Raw genomic sequence first — 20,314 nt, 5'->3', positions numbered from 1 at the left:
GGGACCGGCGGGCTGGGAGAAGACGAGAGAGAGAGAAAAAGTTTTGAGACTTTTCCGCTGCCGCTGGGAGCCGGAGACGCGCGGGGACCGCTTGGCACCGGGCTGCCTCCCACCCCGCCCCACCCCCGAGGACGCGGGACCTGGGGGCCCGGGGCGCCCCCCGATCACCGGCTCCGGCCCTGACCCCCGACACGGCGCTCCCCGGGCACCCCCGTTCCGGACACCAGCGCCCCCGGAGCCGCCAAGGCCACCTCCCGCCAAGACTTCACCCCAGCCCCGGGGCGCACCCCCAGCACGCCGCCCGGAGCCCGGCACCCCGCACCTTGGGACCCTCGGCTCTCCCGGAGACCCGGCGGATCGACGTCAGACCTGCCGCCGCGCCCCCTTTCCAGACCACCCGCCCTCGGGCACCCGCCCTCGCCCCCAGCTCGCAGACCGAAACCCCGGGTCCGGACCTCCTCCGCGAGACCCCGGCGGCTTTCCTCCGAATCGGGGATTCTCAGCTCGGCCCCGGGGGTCCCCGCCCAGCCCGCCGCGCCCCCGGCCGTGCCGTGGGGGCGCCGCCTCCTCCATGCCGCCCTCGGGGCTGCGGCTGCTGCCGCTGCTGCTGCTGCCGCTGCCGTGGCTCCTGGTGCTGACGCCGGGCCGGCCGGCCGCGGCACTGTCCACCTGCAAGACCATCGACATGGAGCTGGTGAAGCGGAAGCGCATCGAGGCCATCCGCGGCCAGATCTTGTCCAAGCTCCGGCTGGCCAGCCCGCCGAGCCCGGGGGACGCGCCGCCCGGCCCGCTGCCCGACGCCGTGCTCGCGCTCTACAACAGCACCCGCGACCGGGTGGCCGGCGAGGGCGCCGAGCCCGAGCCCGAGCCCGAGACGGACTACTACGCCAAGGAGGTCACGCGCGTGCTCATGCTGGACAGCCAGAACCGTGAGCACCCCGGGGGCCTGCGGGGGTCACCGGGAGGAAGCCACCGGCCCAGGGAGCCGGCTGGCGGCGCCGGGACGTGTGTGTGTGTGTGTGTGTGTGTGTGTGTGTGTGGACTGGCAGGGGGGGGGGGGGGGGCAAAGCGGATGGCGCTGAACCCCAGCCCTTCAGGCGTCTGGCGATGGGGAGGAGATAATGGAGAAGGTCTAGAGCAGAGCGCAGGGTCGCGGGGCGGGGCAGCCCCTCATTAGAGAAGCAGTGGGGGTGCATGAGTGGGGCAGGGCCCCGCTTTGAGGTTCGCTAGAGTGCCGGGTTCCTGAGGTTCCTCGGTAAGAGAGTGGGAGGGGAGCCTGGGGAAGCAAAGACCTAGCTTTTGATGGTTAAGAAAGAAGAGAGCGTGACGCGGAGCTGGGATGGGGAAGACTGGGGAACTGGGGTGCAGTGTACCCCAGAAGTTCCAGGAAGAGCCCAGAGGGCGGCCAGGAACACGTGGGGTGTGTGTGTGCGCGCCTGGAGGGGGGCGTCGCGGTTTGGGGTAGGGTGAGGTGATAAATATGGGAGGACAGGCTAGCCAGGTCGTTAGGGCAGAGGTGCAGGAGGGACAGCTCCCAAAAGAGGGGGTACACGGAGAGGTATTGGGGTGCTGCGAGTAGACGGGACAGAAGAATCGAGGGCGCCCAGCCGGGAGGAAGCAAGCCCCCAGGACATCTCGAGCATTGGGGTTGGGAGAAAAGGGGGAGTCAGGCGTGGGAAAAGGGGGGATCCTGTGCCATCCAGGCCCAGCGGCCAGTGCCTGTCGCCCGGAAGAAGAGAGTGAGGCCCCGGGGCAAAACGTGGGGTGTGTGTGTGTGAGAGAGAGAACTCTGAAGAGGAAGCTGGGGGGAAAATAAACCCGAATTCGTAGGGCCCCCCCACGTGGGTGCCACGCGCGAGGGCGGAGCCCGCGCTTCCGAGGAGAGGCTTGGAAGGACCCCCGCGGAGCAACCTGAACCCCCGAAGTCCCAGTTCCTCTTGGGTGGGGAGGCTGGGGAAACCCCAGCGCCCGGCGGCCTGGTCTTCCTCCCCTCCCTTTCCTTCCCGTGCCCCGAGGAGGCGGGGATCCCGCGTGCGGAGCCCGGGGCGAGACGGGGCAGGTCCGGCCCCGCCCTCACCCAGCAGTGCCTTCCTCGCCAGCCTCACCCAGCCAGGGCGGGGCTAACGCGGGACCACGCCCCTGCGGCGCGGGGGCGGGGCCAACGCGGGGCCACGCCCCTTCAGCACCCACTCTGGACCCCGCGTCTCTCAGTTCCTCCTAGTTTCACTTTCTCCCTTTGGGGTGTCATTCCGCACCCCACTTTGTGACTTCAAATGACAGCCCCACTTGCTTCCTTTTTTCGTTATACACATAGAACATGTAACTTTTTTTTTTGGTCAGTTGTGAGGCTTGAACTCTGAGCCTGGGTGCTGTCCATGAGCTCCTCAGTTCAAGGCAAGAGCTCTACCACTTGAGCCACAGCGCCACTTCTGGTTTTCTGGTGTTGCATTGGAGACAAAAGTCTCACAGACTTTCCTGCCCTGGCTGGCTTTGAACCGTGATCCTCAGATCTCAGCCTCCTGAGTAGCTAGGATTACAGGTGTGAGCCACCGGGGCTTGACTCTGATCCTTTTTATTCCCTGCCACTTTTTCTATTTTTCCCCACTTGATTTTTCCTCTCAGTAGTCTCTCAGCTCATATGTGGATCTTCTGGTGTCTGCCTCCCCCATCTCTGCCATCTTTATCCTCCCATCCTGCCTCCCTCGTCTTAGTAGACCTCTTCCTCTACTGCACCCCAACCCTTCCTGGCCTCCCTTCTCTCCCTATCTGTCACCCCCAGCCAGGGCTTTCCTTTCCCTTTGGGTTTTCTGGATAACCACTGGACCCAGAATAGGTCTTGGGGGATGGTGTGGGAGGTGGTTAGGGGGAGGGGGGAAGGGGGCCATGGGAGCTTCTGCCCTCCATCCTTCATCAGATTCCCTGCTACCTTCACACACACACACACACACACACACACACACACACACACACGTCAGGAGGCCCTAAGCAACTACCACAGTTGATACTGGAGCTCACAGCCTGTCCCTTTATTTCTAACCTCAAGTTTTCCCTGGACTAGAAAAACACTGTGTGTGTGTGTGTGTGTGTGTGTGTGTATACATACGTACACCCGTACTGGTACTGTAACTTGAGTTCAAGACCTGGGTACTGTCCCTGAGCTTTCTCACTCAAGTCTGGCACTCTACCACTTGAGCCATGGCTCCACTTCTGGCTAGTTTTTTTTGGTGGCTAATTGGAGAGAAGGGTCTGGCAGACATTTCTGCCTAAGCTAGCTTTGGCCTTGATCTCCAGATCTCAGCTTCCTGAATAGCTAGGATTACAGGTGAAAGCCACCAGCACCAACTAGCTGCAAGCCACGCCTTACTTCAGTTAGAAGAGCCCAGGTTCAGAGATGGGGGATATAGTGCCCAGCATCACACAGCTGAGAAGCTGAAGGGGTCCTAGAGAATACCAGTGCTGATGCTCTGCTCTGCCCTACCTTGCCCCTTTCTCTGCCATTTAATTTACATCAGAGGTGCAAAGCCCTGGAGAAGCTGGGAGTAGGCAGAAGAGCCTCCGTGGGGGACACATGATGTTTTCTGGGAGAGAAGAATGGGCAAGACTGCATTCTACAGAGGAAGAAACAATGCCAGATGCTGGTGGCTCCCACCAGTCCTCCCAGCTACTCAAAAGGCTGAGATCTGAAGATGATAGTTTGAAGCCAGCCTAGGCAGGAAAGTCCTTCAGATTCGAATCTCCAACGAACCATCAAAAAGCCATAAGGGGAGGTATGGGTATGGTTCAAGTGGTAAAGTGGCAGCCTTGAGTGGAAAAGTCAAGAGCTTAAGGCTATGAGTTCTAGCTGCAGTATTGGCACACACACAGACACACACACACATCTACATCTAGAGGAGAGAAGCCCCGTCCCCAAGGGCACGCCCTTCAGCTCCAGAATTCCTCCCCCCAGACATGAGGTGTGTCTTCTCTCTTCATCCCTGCCAACCTCTCATTCTCTTCCTCTCTGTACTCCTCTTCCTTAGAAATCTATCGAAATACTCAAAACGTCGGACACAGTGTATATATGTTCTTCAACACATCAGAACTTCGGGAAGCGGTGCCTGACCCCTTGTTGCTTTCCCGGGCAGAACTGAGATTGCAGAGGCTCAAGTCAAGTGTGGAGCAGCATGTGGAACTCTACCAGGTGAAGCCAAGAGCCTGGGAGGTGTGGTATGGACCACTCAGCTCTGGCCATGGGGTTGCTGGCAGGCCGCAGGGTCTTCATAGATATCTGGCCTACAAGGATAGAAGGGTGCAGACATTGAATCCTGGAGCTCTTTACAACTTTCAGACACTGAAGTTGGGTATGGTGGCGCACACTTGTCATTCCAGATACAAAGGAGGCAGAGAGCCCAGATGATTGCTATTTGAGACCAACCAAGGCAAAAACTTGAGGTCTTACCTGAAAAATAACCCAAGGGGTGGTAGCTTGGATGATAGGTGTGAGCCACAGCTCTCAAATACCTTGTAACTAAAATCCTTAGAAAGTTGTGGAACCCCATGTGCAGCTACCCCTAGAATGTGAGCAATAGTGGCTGTGGGGTAGGGGCAGGCCAAACTGCACAAAGCCCAGAATTCTCTCACAAGGGAAGAAACTGAGGCGGACTTCAGAGAGAGACAGTATAGCCTTGGGCTCTTTCTTTTTTTTTTCCTTTGTTCCCCCCTTTTATCCTTCATGGGGCTTGAACTCTGGGCCTAGACTCTGGGCTTGAACTCTGGTCCCTGAGCTCTTCAGCTCAAGGCTAACACTCTACCACTTTGAGCCACAGCGCCACTTCTGGTTTTCTGGTGATTAATTGGAGATAAGAGTCTCACGCACTTTCCTGCGCACGCTGGCTTTGAGCCTTGATCCTCAGATCTCAGCCTCCTAAGTAGCTAGGATTATAGGTGTGAGCCACCGGTGCTCTGGGCTCTTTCTGTGCCTTTCCTTTTGGATGTTGTGGGTGAAGGTAGAAGCTCCTTTGGGAGAGGTGATAGAATGAGGGTGCAGTCAGTGTCTGTGGGGATATAATGATATCACTCTCCTATTCTTCCCCCCACCCGGTTTTATGGTCCCCCAGAAGTACAGCAACAATTCCTGGCGTTACGTCAGCAACCGGCTGCTGACCTCCACAGATTCCCCTGAGTGGCTGTCTTTTGATGTCACTGGAGTTGTGCGACAGTGGTTGAGCCACGGAGGTGAGATTCCTTATTCTGTCAATCTGTTAATGGGGCTAGCCTCTAGTTCATCCTGAGGTGCTCTTGTCTAGCACCCCTGCACACCCATTGCTGGTGTCAAAAAGCTATGTCTGGGAAGTGGCGCTGTGGCTCAAAGTGGTAGAGTGCTAGCCTTGAGCAAAAGAGCTCAGGGACAGCACCCAGGCCCTGAGTTCACGCCTCACAACTGCCCCCCCCAAAAGTGTCTATTTAAAAAAAGCTATGTCTGGCTTTTTATACACACACACACATACACACACACACCTGCTACTCAAAACAGGCCCCTCCAGGGCTGGGAAGGTGGCTCAGTGGTAGAGTGCTTGCCTTGCATGCATGAGGCCCTGGGTTCGATTCCTCAGCACCACACAAAGAAAAAAGCGGGAAGTGGCACTGTGGCTCAAGTGGTAGAGCGCTAGCCTTGAGCTGAAGAGCTGAGGGACAGCGCCCAGGCCCAGAGTTCAGGCCCATGACCGGACCCCAAAAAAAAACAAAAAACAGGCCCCTCCAGAAGGGCATTGGTGGCTCACACCTGTAATCCTAGCTACTTGGGAAGCAGAGCTCTGAGGATCTTTGGTCCAAAGCCAGCCCAAGGCAGAAAAGTCCATGAACTCATATCTCCAATTAACTAACAAAGAACCAGGCCAAGGGCATGGCTCAAGTGACAGAGTGCCTGCCTAGCAAGTATGAGGCTGTGAGTTCAAACTCTAGTATTGCAAAGCAAAAGAACAAAACAAATAAAGCTTGCCGGTGGCTCATGCCTACAAATCCTAACTATTCAGGAGGCTGAGATCTGAGGATTATGGGTCAAAGCCAGCCTGGGCAGGAAATCCATGAGACTCTTACGTCCCATCAACCACCCCCAAACTGGAAGTGGAGCTGTGACTCAAACTGTAGATGTTAGCCTTGACCAAAAGAGCTCAGGGACAGTGCCCAGGCCATGAGTTCAAGCCCCAGGGATGACAAAGAAAAAAAAAAAACCGCAGGGAAGGAGCAAACCCTCGAGCCTCCTTCCTCCCTCTCCCCTCAGGCTGGGTGAGCTGTATCCTCATACTGTCTTCCCTTCTCCTCTCCCACAGATTCAATAGAGGGATTTCGCTTCAGCGCCCACTGCTCATGTGACAACAAAGATAACATACTCCACGTGGACATCAACGGTGAGGCTGACCTCCACATGCATGTCCACGTGCATGAGTCCACATGTGTGCGATGTGTGCACATACATCCACACGCACACGTGTGTGCACACCGACACATGGGCATGCACGAATACACATGTGTGAGTATATACATGTACACACATGTATGTACAACTGCTTGTGTGCACATCCATATATGTTGCTTGTGTGTGTGCATGCTCACGGGAACATGCATGTGTGTGCCTGCACATACATAAATGCATGTACACGTATGCACACTATGCAATACACATGTGTGCACCATGCACACACATTTGTGAGACCTCATTAGCTACCTGCCTACTGAACCATCCCTCCTTGTGTGTGTCTGTGTGTGCATGTATGTGCATGGGCGCATGCACATGTGTGTGCCTGACCCACTGACTCCCAAACCCAAGTAGGAGTAACTTCCAAGCGTCGAGGGGACCTGGGACCCATTCATGACCTGAACCGGCCCTTCCTGCTCCTCATGGCCACCCCTCTGGAGCGGGCTCAGCCCCTGCATAGCTCCCGCCACCGCCGAGCTCTGGACACCAACTACTGCTTCAGGTGAGCGCGCACAGCCTTCGGCCTGGACGCCTGGCTCCTGCTGTCTGTGTGTCTTTTTTTTTTCCCTAGTTGTAGGGCTTGAACTCAGGGCCTAGGTGCTATCCCTTTTTCCACTCAAGGCTAGTGCTCTACTAGTTCATTGGAGAAAAGAGTCTTGATCCTCAGATCTCAGATCTCAGCCTCCTGAGTAGCTAGGATGAAAGGCATGAGCCACAAGCACCCGGCTTGTCTGCGTGTGTTGAATTGAGCTAATCTCTGTGGGCTTAGAAGGGGGCTTGGGGAAAAGTTTTCAGTTCTAAAATGCTGGGGTGTGGGGCCAGGGCTGCTCTGCTGTGGAGATCAGGTTGTTTTCTTGCTGGAGTGTTGGAATCAGAGGCTGTTGAGATGGCTGGGCAGGAAGGGTTGGACAGGTGTCTTGTTGGATTCATTCTTTCCTTATTTGTATCAATACTGTGATGTGAACTCATGGAATTTTTTTTCCCCTCAAGACTAACACTCTTCCACTTGAGCCATATATCCACTTCTGGCCTTTTGCTAGTTAATTGGAGAGAAGAGTCTCATGGACCTTCCTGCCTAGGCTGACTTTGAACTTGCAATCCTCAGATCTCAGGCTCTTGAGTAGCCAGGATGACAGGCATTCTGCTTCTTGTTGGATCCTTACAGGGTTAGCAGTTGGTGTTCTAGAATGCTGGGATTCTAACATGCACATATTGAATGTTGGGTTGGGGTCATGGCACAACTGGTAAATTGTTTGCCTAGTATATCCATAAAGTCCTGGATTCAATCCCAAGTACTGTGAACAGAAAAACAATTTTTTTTGGGTGCCGGTCTTGGGGCTTGAACTCTTTTGCTCAAGGCTAGCACTCTACCATTTTGAGTCATAGCTCCACTTCTAGATTTTGAACCATGATCCTTAGATCTCAGCCTTCTAAGTAGCTAGGATTATAGGCCTGAGTCACCAGCACCCCAGCCTCCTCAAGCTTTTTTGTTCAAAAGTAGCACTCTACCATTTGAGCCAAACTCCACTTCTGGCTTTTTTTTCCCCTGCCAGTCCTGGGCCTTGAACTCTACGCCTGAGCACTGTCCCTAAACTAGCACTCTTCCTCTTGAGCTACAGCACTACTTCTGGCTTTTTCTGTTATTAATTGGAGATTAGAATCTCACGGGGTGTGTGTGTGTGTGTGTGTGTGTGTGTGTGTGTGTGTGTACGTACATGCTCGTGTGTGTATATACATGCGCACATGTACAAGTGCTGTGTATGCACACATGCGCATCAGTACTGGGACTTAAACTCAGGGCCTTTGCACTGTCCCTCAGCTTTTTCATTTAAGTCTGGCCCTCTACTACTTGAACCACACCTTCACTTCCAGCTTTTGGGAGGTTAGTTGAAGATAAAAGTCTCACAGACTTCCTACCCAGTTTGGCTTTAAAATGTGATTCTGAGATCTCAGCTTCCTAAGTTGCTAGTATTACAGGTATAAGCCACTAACCTTGAGAGAAAAAAAGAAAGAAAATGGGGCTGGGAAGGTGGCTCAGTGGTAGAGCGCTTGCTTTGCATGCATGAGGCCCTGGGTTCAATTCCTCAGCACCACATAAGCAGAAAAAAAAAAAGCTCAAGTGGTAGCATGCTAGCCTTGAGCTGAAGAGTTGAGGGACAGCACCCAGGCCCAGAGTTCAGGCCCCATGACTAGACCCCCCCCAAAAAAAAGAAAAAAGAAAGAAAGAAAGAAAAAGCTCAAGCCGGGTGCCGGTGCCTGTCATCCTAGCTACTCAGGAGGCTGAGATCTGAGGATCGCGGTTCAAAGCCAGCCCGGGCAGGAAAGTCTGTGAGACTATCATCTCCAGTAAATCACAAGAAAACCGGAAGTAGCTCTGTGGCTCAAGCGGTAGAGCACTGGCCTTGAGCTGAAGAGCACAAGGACAGCACCCAAGCCCAGAGTTCAAGCCCCATGACCGACAAAAAAAAAAAAAAAAAAAAAAGTTCAAGGACTGGACCAAAGCCCTGAATTCAAGCTCCAGGATTGGTACCAAAAAAAAAAAAAGATCCAGGCATTGGTGGTTCTCACCTACTTAAGAGGTTGAGATCTGAAGTTGAGATCTGAGGATTCTGCCAGTCCAGGCAGAAAAGTCCCTTGTGACTCTTATCTCAATGAACTACTCAGAAGCTGGAAGTGGCACTGTAGCTCAAAGTGGTAGAGTGCTAGCCATGAGCAAAAGAGTCCAGGGACAGCGCCTAGGCCCTGAGTTCAAGCCCCACTACAGACAAAAAAAAAAAAAGCACAAGTGGACCCTTGGATTTCTGCAGTCTCCAGAGATAGCCGATAGGAGTCCTGAGTGTTGATTGGGTTAGGAATGGTGGGATCCTGGGCTGGAGCATATACAGAGAGTGGAGGTAGGGAAGGCCAAATGCGGGTAATCATGGAGTGTTGAAAGTCTGTTGAATGTTTGAATCTTGCAATGAATCTTCAGCAAGTTGGCAGGCCCGGCCTCCAGGGTGATGGGCTGGAAACTGAAGAACGTTGGAATGCAGGATTGAAATAGAGGAATTCCAGAATGCCATCATCATCATCAGTAGTTGGCAAGTCGCAATCCTGGAAAGTAAAATCCTGGAGAGTTTCACTCCGTGCTGGTGCTCTACCATTTGAGTCACAGCTCCACTGCCCGCTTTTTGATGAATATGTAGAGATAATTCCTTCTCAAGTTGGCTTTCAACCAGGATCCTCATATATCAGTCTCCTGAATAGCTGGGATCACTGGCATGAGCCTCTGGTGTTTTCATTTCATTTATTTATTTTTCTTTTTTGATCGGTTGTGGGCCTGAACTCTGGGCCTGGGCACTGTCTTTCAGCTCTTCAGCCCAAGGCTAGTGCTCTACCTTTTGAGCCACAGTGGCTTTTTCTGTTTATGTGGTGCTGAGGAATCAAACCCAGGGCTTCATGCATGCAAGGCAAGCACTCTACCACTGAGCCAACCTCCTAGCTCACACTGGTGTTTTTATTTTTTATTTACTTATTTATTTTTTTTGGGTCCGGTCGTGGGGCCTGAACGCTGGGCCTGGGTGCTGTCCCTCAGCTCTTCAGCTCAAGGCTAGTGCTCTACCACTTGAGCCACAGTGCCACTTCCGGCTTTTTTCTTTTTCTTTTTGCTTATGTGGAGCTGAGGAATAGAACCCAGGGCCTCAGGCATGCAAGACAAGCACTCTACCACTGAGCCACCTTCCCAGCCCCCCACTGGTGTTTTTAAAATACATGTAAATGGGCTGGGAATGTGGCTTGGTGGTAGATTGCTTGCCTAGCATGCATGAAGCCCTGGGTTTGAGTCCTCAGTACCACATAAGCAGAAAAAGCCGGAAGTGCTGCTGTGCCTCAAGTGGTTGAATGCTAGCCTTGAGCAAAAGAAGAGCAAGGACGGTGCCGAGGCCCTGAGTTCAAGCTCCAGGACTTCAAAAACAAACAAACAAACATATTTTATTGACTTATGTATTCCTCATTTGGTGATTACCTACTGTGTGCCAGGCATTTGGAGACAAAATAGAATTTCCTGTGTTCAGAGGGAAAGCAGATAGCCTAATAATCCAACAGAGGATGATAAGAAGGAAAATAAGTCAGAGGAAGGAGACAGAAAGCAATGGATCTTGAGAATTGTTTACTTTTCCTATTCTGATTAAACTGTTTTTAGTCTGGACAGTCTGAAAGACAGAAAAAGCAATTCAGTAGGTTTCCATGATCCATGCAGCGTCACAGTTACCAGGATTTCACTCCATTTCACACAGGGACAGTTCCATAGTTTCTCACAACTGCAGTGCCATATTCCACCGTGTGGATTTAACCATCAGTGGGATTGACACATTGGCTAGGAGAGCTCAGAAAGAAATGAAGAAATGATGCCTGAAGAAATGATCTTCCTTTGTGTCATTAATATTTTTGGAGCGCCTATGGCAGGCCAGGCCTAGCTGTAACGCTCCGAGTGACAAGCCTTTGAGCCATGAAGTGAAAGCACCAGCCAGAGTGGCAGCTGAGTAGGCCAGGCAAAGAAACAGGAAGCGTAAAGGCCCTGCGATAGGACTGGATTTAAGGCATAGACCGGAAGCCGATGTGGCCGGGCTGAAGTGGGAGTTGATTGGAGAAGAAGTTGAGATCAGCCAGCTGCGGTAGCACCTTGAGGCTTCTGGCAGGGACTTGGCATTTGCCATGAGTGGAATGGAGTGCAGAACATGACATGACAAGCTACAGCCTGTGGCCTGGGAAGGTATTTTTATTCATTCAGCAAACATGTGTCCCACAAAACCAGCACACATGGAGCTACGTTATTACTCCTTCATGTGATTGTGTATTGTAATGGTCTCAGCAAGGGGCTTAATTCTGGTTGATGATGATCACTACTCATTGCTGCTGCTTTTGAGTGTGTGTGTGTGTGTGTGTGTGTGTGTGTGTTTGTGCGCATGTGCACGCACATGTGTGAGTGCTTGTGTGTGCATGCACTGGTCCTGGGGCTTGAACTCAGGGCCTGGGTGCTGTCCCTGAGCTTTTTTGCTCAAGGCTAGCACTCTACCACTTGAGCCACAGCTCCACTCCTGGCTTTTTTGGGGTTAATTGGGAACTGGGTACCTGTGGCTCATGCCTGTAATCCTACCTCCTCAGGAGGCTGAGATCTGAGGATCAAGGTTCAAAGCCAGCCCAGGCAGGAAAGTCCGTGAGACTCTTATTTCCAAATAACCACCAGAAAACCAGAAGTGGTGCTGTGGCTCAAGTGGTAGAGCACTAGCCTTGAGCTGAAGAGCTGAGGGACAATGCCAAGGCCCAGAGTTCAAGCCCCATAACTGACAAAAAATAAATAAGTATATATATTATATATAATATGTATAATCTCTCACAGAGTGCTTGTCTAGCATGCAGGAGGCCCTGGGTTTCATTTCTCAGTACCACATTCACAGAAAAAGCCTGAAGTGGTGCCATGGCTCAAGTGGTAGAGTGCCAAGTCTTTTTTTTTTTTTTTTTGGTCTGGTCGTAGGGCCTGAACTCTGGGCCTGGGCGCTGTCCCTCAGCTCTTCAGCTCAAGGCTAGCGCTCTACCACTGAGCCATCTTCCCAGCCCCCCAAGTCTTGAGCAAAAGAAGTTCAACAACAGTTCCCAGGCCCTGAGTTCAAGCCCCAGGACTGGCAAATTGTGTGTGTGTGTGTGTGTGTGTGTGTGTGTGTGTGTGTGTGTGTATTTTCCTGCCAAGGCTGGCTTCAAACCATGATCCTAGAATTTTAGCCTTTTTTTTTTCCGGTCCAGTTGTGGGGCCTGAACTCTGGGACTGGGCACTGTCCTTCAGCTCTTCAGCTCAAGGCTAGCGCTCAATCTCAGCCTCTTGAGTAGCTAGGATTACAGGTGTGAGCCACTGGCGTCCAGCCCTTTGCAACTGTGATTCTTGTGGAGGTAGAATGAAAAGGGGAGACACGCAGGTGAGGGAGGTACGATCTGGCCTTTGCCCGCTCCTGACTGTGTTCCTCTTGCCCACAGCTCCACTGAGAAGAACTGTTGTGTCCGGCAGCTATACATTGACTTCCGTAAGGATCTGGGCTGGAAGTGGATCCACGAGCCCAAGGGCTACCATGCCAACTTCTGCCTGGGCCCTTGCCCTTACATCTGGAGCCTGGACTCACAGTACAGCAAGGTGGGTCTGGCCTCACCCCTCAAGGGCAGACAAAGGGACACTAAGGAAGAGGAGAGAGAAAAGGGAGTAATACCAACCAGATAAGCTGGTGGGGTAGGGAAGAGATGGAGAGATGGAACGGGAAGAGACAGAGATGGGGGAGACAGAACTAGGGCGAGACAGAGAGATGGGATGGGGGTGACAGATGAGAGGCAGGCAGAGATGAGGAGATACATGGGGAGAGACAGAGGGCTGGGGAAACAGGCAGCGATAATGACAGCTGTAGCTGGGTGCTGGTGGCTCACGGGTAATCATGGAGTATTGAAAGTCTGTGTTGGAATATTTGGATCTTGGAATGAATCTTAAGAAAGTTGGGGCCTGGGGGCTGGTGGCTCATGCCTGTAACCCTAGCTACTCAGGAGGCTGAGATCTGAGGATCACGGTTCAAAGCCAGCCCAGACAGGATAGTCCGTGGGACTCTTATCTCCAATTAACCACCAGAAAACCGAAAGTGGTGCTGTGGCTCAAATGATAGAGCGCTCACCTTGAGATGAAGAGCTGAGGGGGAGTGCCCAGGCCCCGAGTTCAAGCCCCATGACTGACAAAAAAAAAAAAGATGTAATCTTAGCACTCAGGAGGCTGAGATCTCAAGATCACAGTTCAAAGCCAGCTCCGGCAGGAAGGTTGGTGAGAGTCTTATCTCCATTAAACTCCTCAGAAAAAGCTGGAAGTGGTTCCGTGGCTCAAAGTGGTAGAGTGCTAGCCTTGTGTACAAAGAGGCTCGGGGACAGTGCCCAGGCCCTGAGTTCAAACCCCAGGACTGGCAAAAAAAACAACAACAAAATGTTGAAAGACACTGAGAGACAAGCAGTGAAGAGGACAGACAGAGAGATGGGGACATGGGGGTAAGAGGTGTCCTTCAGGGGGGCCCCTCTGCACCCCGTCCCGTGCCCTCTCCGTGACGCCTGTGACCTGGAACCCTCCCCTCTCCCCCACAGGTCCTGGCCCTGTACAACCAGCATAACCCGGGTGCGTCCGCCTCGCCATGCTGTGTGCCTCAGGTGCTGGAGCCGCTGCCCATTGTGTACTACGTGGGCCGCAAGCCCAAGGTGGAGCAACTGTCCAACATGATCGTGCGCTCCTGCAAGTGCAGCTAGCCCCACCCACCAGGCCTGACCCCGCCCTCCCAGCCTGGCTCCCCCCTCCCATCCATGCCCCACCCCGGCAGGCCCGGCTCCGCCCACCACCCCACGCCATGCCCCTGCCATGCCCAGGGACTGTATTTAAAAGGACACCTGTGCCCCAAGTCCACCTGGGGGGGCCCATTAAAGGTGAAAGAGGACTGATGGTGGTCTCCATGTCATTGGGCAGGCATCGGGTCTCTCTCCTCTTCCCCATTCATCTGCCCATCACTTAAACCCCTGTAGGCACAGGCAGGGGCCAGGATGATGAACCTTAATTAGATCTGCTTACCCAGCGAAGGGCCTTCTGTCAAGGAATTCCTGCGTCATCTTAGCAACAACCGAGGCAACAGAGTCAGACAACCCCATCTTCGAGAGTGAGGAAAAGAAACTAAGGAGCCAGGCTCGGTGATGTATGCTTATAATCCCAGCTCAGGAGGCCGAGGCAGGAGGATTATAAATTCAAAAGATGAGGAGGAGCTTGCTGAGGGGATTCCAGGACAGTCTGGGTTACATGGTTGAGACTCTGTCCCAAAGAAAGACAGAAAAAGAAAAGACATCCAGTGTTCCAGCCCACTAGGAATCTACTTTTGGGAGTGAGAGACAGCAAAATATAATGGTTCAGGGATATATAGTAGGAAGCAGTGACAGAGAGGGGTGGTTAGTGAGGGTAGAGAGGATTGCTGGGAGGAAGGTCAGGAGACTTAAGGAAACCAAAAAGGCCAGCTGCCTAGGGGTGACTGGGGAGGGGTTGTTCCTGATAGACTAGCAAAAGGAAAGACCAAGAATGGAGTGTGGTGACTCATGCCTGTAATCCCAGTTTCTCCAGAGGTGATTGAGAGGGAGGATCACAGTTGGAGGCCAAGCCCCCCTCCAAAAAAATCGAGAGTCTTCCTTCTCAGTGAGAAAGCTGAGCACGGTAATTCCATGCCTGTCATCCTAGATGCGGAGGAAAGATTAAGTAAGAGGATTACAGTCTAGTCAGGTTTAAGGAGGAAAAACAAACCGAAGATACTGTGATAGGAAAAAAAAACGCTAAAATCGGCTAGAGTGTTGCTCAAATGGTAGGCCTGCCTGTCTAGCCATGCCTTGACTTTAAAAAAAAAAGCCAAGACCGGAAGTGAGGACCAGCTCTGGGAGGGGCAAGAGGCTGGCGTGGCTGGGAGATGTGAGCAAGAAAAGGGTGTTGGGGGCTGAGTCAGATGGGAATGCTCACTGGCCGGAAAGTAATAACAATCTACATGCCAGGTGTGAGGTTCTAGCTCACCGCACACTTCCCACAGCCACTGAGCATGGCTGGGCCAAGTGCAGCCTGGGGCCAGCCCCGGCTCACTGGCTGATTTCGTAAATAAAGTTACATTGGATTCCAGCCAGGTTCTTCCATCGACATAACTGCTCGTGGTCACTGCTTTAGCAGAATTGAGAAGAGGCTTTTCTGGCAGAAGCTTAGCCGGGCCCTGGTGGCTCATGCCTGAAATCTTAGCTATTCAAGAGGCTGAGATCTGAGGATCGGTGGTTCAAAGCCAGCCTGGGTAGGAATATCCATGAGACTCTCTGATCTCTAGTGAACCAACCAAAAAGCCAGAAGTGGAGCTGTGGTTCAAGTGGTAGAATGTTAGGCTTGAGCTAAAGAGATTCCGGAAAGTTCAGGCCCTAGGACTAGCGAAAAAAAAAAAAGTCAAGCACAGAGAGGTTAAGTTATTTTGTGAAGCTCGCAGAGCTAGGATTTGAATTCAGGGCTGTGTATGTAAGCCCTCCTCTAGGCCACGGGAGCTTGGTGGGACACGGGAGCTACGGCAGGCCTGTGAACAAGGGGGAGTGAGTTGATCCACTCAAGGGGTGGCCGGTTGTGGAGACCTACTGATGACTTCTCCCCTACTTCCTCTTTCTGGGCCTCTCAGCTTCCTCTCCACCCAGCTTTCACTTCCTCCCTCCCCCTGCCTTTCCCAAGCCCCTCCACGTCTCCCTGGTGCAGGGATCGTCTGCAAAAGTGGGCAGAGAGGCTGGGCCTGGGGGCCTGAGGCCACTGGCAGCAGTGGGTTGGGGTGAGAGAGGGTCTTGCCACTCCCTCCTTCAGTCTCTTCCTGTCTGGGAGCCACAATGGGGTGGGGGGGGTATGAGTGGTGGTGGGGCTGCCTTGGTTACCAGCCTTGTGTGTGCAGAAACCACTGAGGCTGAGACTTGGACACACACACACACACACACACACACACACACACACACAACCTCACCTTGATAGACACCTGGATTGCCGTATATCCCAGGATAAGTGTGCAGTCACAGTCGCAGAGATATAAACAGACACAGCGTCACCCCATCCCATAAACACAGCCCAGCCCCGCAGCAAACTCTGTTAGGACATGACACCAGTCAAAGGAGCCACACAAATAGATTCCATAGGGTCACTTCGCACCAGACATGGCTCCAGGCCGTGTCACACAGACACATAGCAGAGCGTCAGAGCCCCATCAGGAAATGAGGCCCCCTGGCCCCCGCCCCGCACTTACACAAACATCCTCCATGGGTCATGGTCACCGTGTGACCTGCCAGAGCCCCACCCACGCCACCCACGGAGCTGACACATGTCACAGTCCCAGACCGAGGCTGAGGCTGGTCCTACGCACTGTCTGACAGCTCTCACCCCTCTGTCCCTGCCTAGGGAGCCCCACATGGCCCCACAGCTGGCCATGCGCCCATCATATCCTGGGGTCCCCCATCACCCTGAGCGTCTCCATTAGACCCTGGGGTTCCCTTCAACTCCTGAGGTCTCCAGTCACCCTGAGGGCCCCTATTACATCCCAGGAGCCCATATTTAGCAGTTTGTAGGAACCCCCCCCCCCAGAGGTCTTGAGGTCTGTCCAGGCCTTGGGAGCACGAATACTGGCTTTGTCCGACTCCTGCAGTGAGGTTCCGTTGGCAGGGGTGAGGGTGCTGGGCAAAGCAGGGCGGGCTCAGCACCTGTGTTGGCCGTGTGCCCCCTGCCCTGCCCCCTTCCCCTCCCCCCTGCTCCCCAAGCCCTCTGGGTGGCCTGGCCCTGACCCACTCAGGACTCGCCTGCCCTGCCCTGCCCTGCCCGCCTGCACGGGCTGACCGCAGGGCAGGGGGTTCAGGGTGCCCTGCTCCCTCCTGGCCGCACCCCTGCTCCACCTCTGCGGGCATCAGCCAGGGGCTTTGGGGGAAGTTGGGGGGGAGCTTGGGTTCCGGCTGGAGCCTGGGCTTCCTGTCCGGCATGACAGGAAGTGGCCCCGGCCAGTGCAGTCTTCCTGCCCCCTCGAGGGACCTGTGGGGACCAGGGCAGGGCGGGGTGGGGGAGGGCACCCCACTTCCCGCATCTCCACAGGCTTGTCTCGGCTGTAACTGGGCAGGTATCCTCTTGTGTTGTGTGTGATGTGTGTGCAGCGGCGGGGCCCGGCAGCCTGTGGCCTGGCTGGCATTATCATTTCAGGGTGTGCGTCTCCAGCACGTGTCCGGCTCCGTGTGTGAGGCTGTGATGAAAGCTGGGGCCTTTCTGTGGCTCTCTCCTGGCATTGATTGCTCTGTGTGTGTGTGTGTGTGTTCTCAGCATCTTCACAGTTCTCTGGGTGTGAACTTCTGCATTCTTAGTGTCATTTGTATCATTTGTACTTGAAATCTAGGTGCTTATTGCATGTATTCTTGGATCTGTGAGAAAGATGATATTTGGGGAAGCTAGTGTTATATGTTTTACTTTTTTTTTTGTCCGGGGGCTTGAACTCTGGGCCTGGGTGCTGTCCCTCAGCTCTTCAGCTCAAGGCGAGCGCTCTACTATTTGAGCCACATGGAGTTGTCTCATGGACTTTCCTGCCTGGGTTGGCTTTGAACCTCAATCCTCAGATCTCAGCCTCCTGAGTAGCTAGGATTACAGGTGTGAGCCACCGGCAGCTGGTTTTCTCCTTTCTCCTCTCTCTCCCCTCTCTCGTGTGCATTAGTACTTGGGCTTGAACTCTTGCCTTCAATCCTCTTTTTTTTTTGGTATGCTGACCTTGGGGCTTGAAATCACAGCCCAGATGCTGACCCTGAGCTTTTTTTCCTCAAAGCTGATGCTCTACCATTTGAGCCATAGCACAATTCCCATTTTTTTGGTGGTTCATTGGAGACAAAAGTCTCATGAACTTTTCTGCCCCAGCTGGCTTCAAACCTCCATCCTCAGATCTCGGCCTCCTGGGTAACTAAGATTACAGTTGTGAGCCCGTGGTGCCTGGCTCCCCCCCCACCCCATGCCTGGGGTGCTCTATCACTTGAGCCATGCTTCTAGTACATATTTTTTTGTTGGTTAATTGGAGACAAGAGTCTCAAGAACTCTCTGCCTGGACTGGCTTCAAACCCCAATCCTCCAGGTCTGAGCCTCCTGAGTAGTTAGGATTACAGGCATGAGCCACCGGCGCCCAACTGCTATATTTTTGGTGGTAATGGGGCTAAAACCCTGGGCCTGCAGCTTGCTGAGTGTTTGCCCCACCTCTGTGCCATGCCAGGTCCCCAGGTTAGAGGTGAGCTTGCTGAGCACTTGTAGAGGGCCCTGTTCTGTCTGGGCTGGGGTCTGGAGCAGGTGGAGTCTGCTGGGTGACCCCACTGTGGGCGGGGCTTCAGTGAGGGGGGCTGGGGTGGAGGGGACAGCCCTGGGGGTCCCCGTCCTGTCCCATGAAACGCCTTGGCAGAGGTGTGACCAGTGCTTGCGGCATCCCCTTGGCTGGCTGGTGCCACGCTGGCTTGGGCTGGCGGTGGCAGCGGGGCAGGGCTGGGCCGGGGCTGTGGTGGGCACTGGCCCCATGCCCAGCTCCGGTATAAATATCCCCAGGCTGCTGGCTGTGTTTACTCGGCCCCGGTCCGGGGGCGGCAGTGGCGGGCAGGTCCCGGGCCACAGGACAGACATTTCCTTCTCCCAGACAGCCACGCAGCCTTCTGCCCCCTCGTGGGTGGGGACCAGACGGTGACCCTTCACTCTGGGGTCCCAGGGATCACCAGTGGAGCTCTGACCTAGACTTCCCAAGGCTGGGAGGCAGACACGGAGGGAGGGGGCGGGGCCAGGAGGCAGCAGCGAGAGGGACAGGAAAAAATGAGGGTGAAGATGAGAGGAGGGAGGGTTGGGGCAGGCGGCGCAGGGGGGGGGAATCACTCTGACAGTGACAGAAGCTGGGGTGTGGGGCTGGGAAGAAAAGGCAGAGATGGAGAGAGAGGAAGAGAGGAGGCTGGGGGGGCAGCCACAGGTACTGAGACACGAGGGGGAGGGCAGTGGGGACAGACAGGACCTTGGTGTGACCAGGCGTAGGGTCGCCCGGGGCTCTGGGGGGGGGTGAGAACGTGGGTGGCAGCCAGGGCAGGACAGACAGAAGACACAGGGGTGGGGGCTGGACGTCATCAGAGGGGCTCTCCCTCCCTGACTCAGCCATTCCGCCCACCCCATCCCCAGCGTGTGTGCATCTGTCCCGTCTTCGTGGGGGCTGCTGTGACCAGGGCGGGTGTCTGCAGCCCCAGCCCCATCCCCAGTACCGTCTCCACCTCCCTGTCTCCTCGTCTAATCCCGGAGACCTGCCGGCCCACCTCTTGCTCAGCCTCCGCCATCTGACTAACCCTGACTGACTCAATGGCTGCCCGCGCCGCTCCTCTCCTGTTACATAACACAACAAACTCAGGGCGGCAGCAGAGCGGATCATACACGAGTTTACTTAGCAGATGGCAGCCTGGGGGAAGCTGCCTGGTACTGCCGGGCACAGAAAGGGGTCCTGGGAGCCCAGGGTCCATGGGCGAGAAGGCCTATCTTTCTGGATTGTGGGGTTGGCCCACTGGGTCGTGTCTTGGGCCAAGCTGCTGTCCTCTGGGATTTGTGGAGATGGCTGATGTGGGGACAAGGCCTGGCCCCACGGGAGGCCTCGGGCAGCACCCGCCTCTTCTCCTGTCTCCCACCTAAGGAAGCCAGGCCACGGCGCCACCTGGGTCCAGCTGGGGACCTGGCCTGTGGGGCTGCGCTAGGCCTCCCTGGCCACACTGCCAGGTCTGGGGCTGCTTGGAGGTAGGTCCCTGGCTCAGGCCTGGGCTAGCCTTGAACCTGCTTCTGGCAGGGGACCCAGGGCACAGAATGAAGGCCTTGGGGTCAGGAGCCGGTGTCTTTCAGGTGTGGAGCTGCCGGTCTCATAGGAGTGTCCACAGCCCAGCCTTGGCCACCCCTTGGCCTCTGCCCCCCCACCTCACGAGCAGCCCCTTGTGTGTGTGTGTGGGGGGGGCATGGGGCATGGGAAGGTGGGACGCCTGGGTTCCCACAGGCTGAGTCACAGGCGGCCATCTGGCTCCCATTAGGCCGGGCGGCGGGGGGCTGCGGGGCGGCCCTGTGGCGGGCTGGGGGCGGGACGGGGCAGGCTGTGTGGGAGATGACTCAGGCCCATGATAACAGCCTGTGCGGATTCAGGGAGAGTAAACAGGAGCAGGAGAGGGAGGCGGAGGACGGGAAGAAAGGGAAAATTGTGGCTGGGCAGGGGGAACCCCTCCCCTCACTCCAGCTGCCTCCCCCCCTCCCCCCCCCCCCCCGCC

General features: G+C 54.8%; 2 protein-coding genes across 2 annotated transcripts in view; both read left to right on the top strand.

Moving 5' to 3' along the window:
* The window catches only part of B9d2 (B9 protein domain 2), a 5,793-nt gene extending 5,610 nt beyond the window's left edge, over positions 1-183 (top strand). The window contains exon 5 of the mRNA XM_013036093.1: positions 131-183. Coding sequence (XP_012891547.1) covers positions 131-183 — 53 coding nt within the window. The remainder of the gene's footprint in view (positions 1-130) is intronic.
* Tgfb1 (transforming growth factor, beta 1) lies at positions 23-13,935 on the top strand. The gene is made up of 7 exons (XM_013036082.1): positions 23-929; positions 4,020-4,180; positions 5,097-5,214; positions 6,309-6,386; positions 6,809-6,956; positions 12,461-12,614; positions 13,592-13,935. Exons 1-7 carry the CDS (start codon positions 572-574, stop codon positions 13,748-13,750), a joined length of 1,176 nt encoding a protein of 391 aa, XP_012891536.1. The 5' UTR covers positions 23-571; the 3' UTR covers positions 13,751-13,935.
* The last annotated feature ends 6,379 nt before the right edge of the window (positions 13,936-20,314 follow it).

Source organism: Dipodomys ordii, unplaced genomic scaffold (assembly GCF_000151885.1).
Source record: "Dipodomys ordii isolate 6190 unplaced genomic scaffold, Dord_2.0 Scaffold249, whole genome shotgun sequence".
Lineage (NCBI taxonomy): Eukaryota > Metazoa > Chordata > Mammalia > Rodentia > Heteromyidae > Dipodomys > Dipodomys ordii.
Note: the sequence above shows the minus strand (reverse complement) of the source record. Positions and strands in the feature narration are given on the sequence as shown.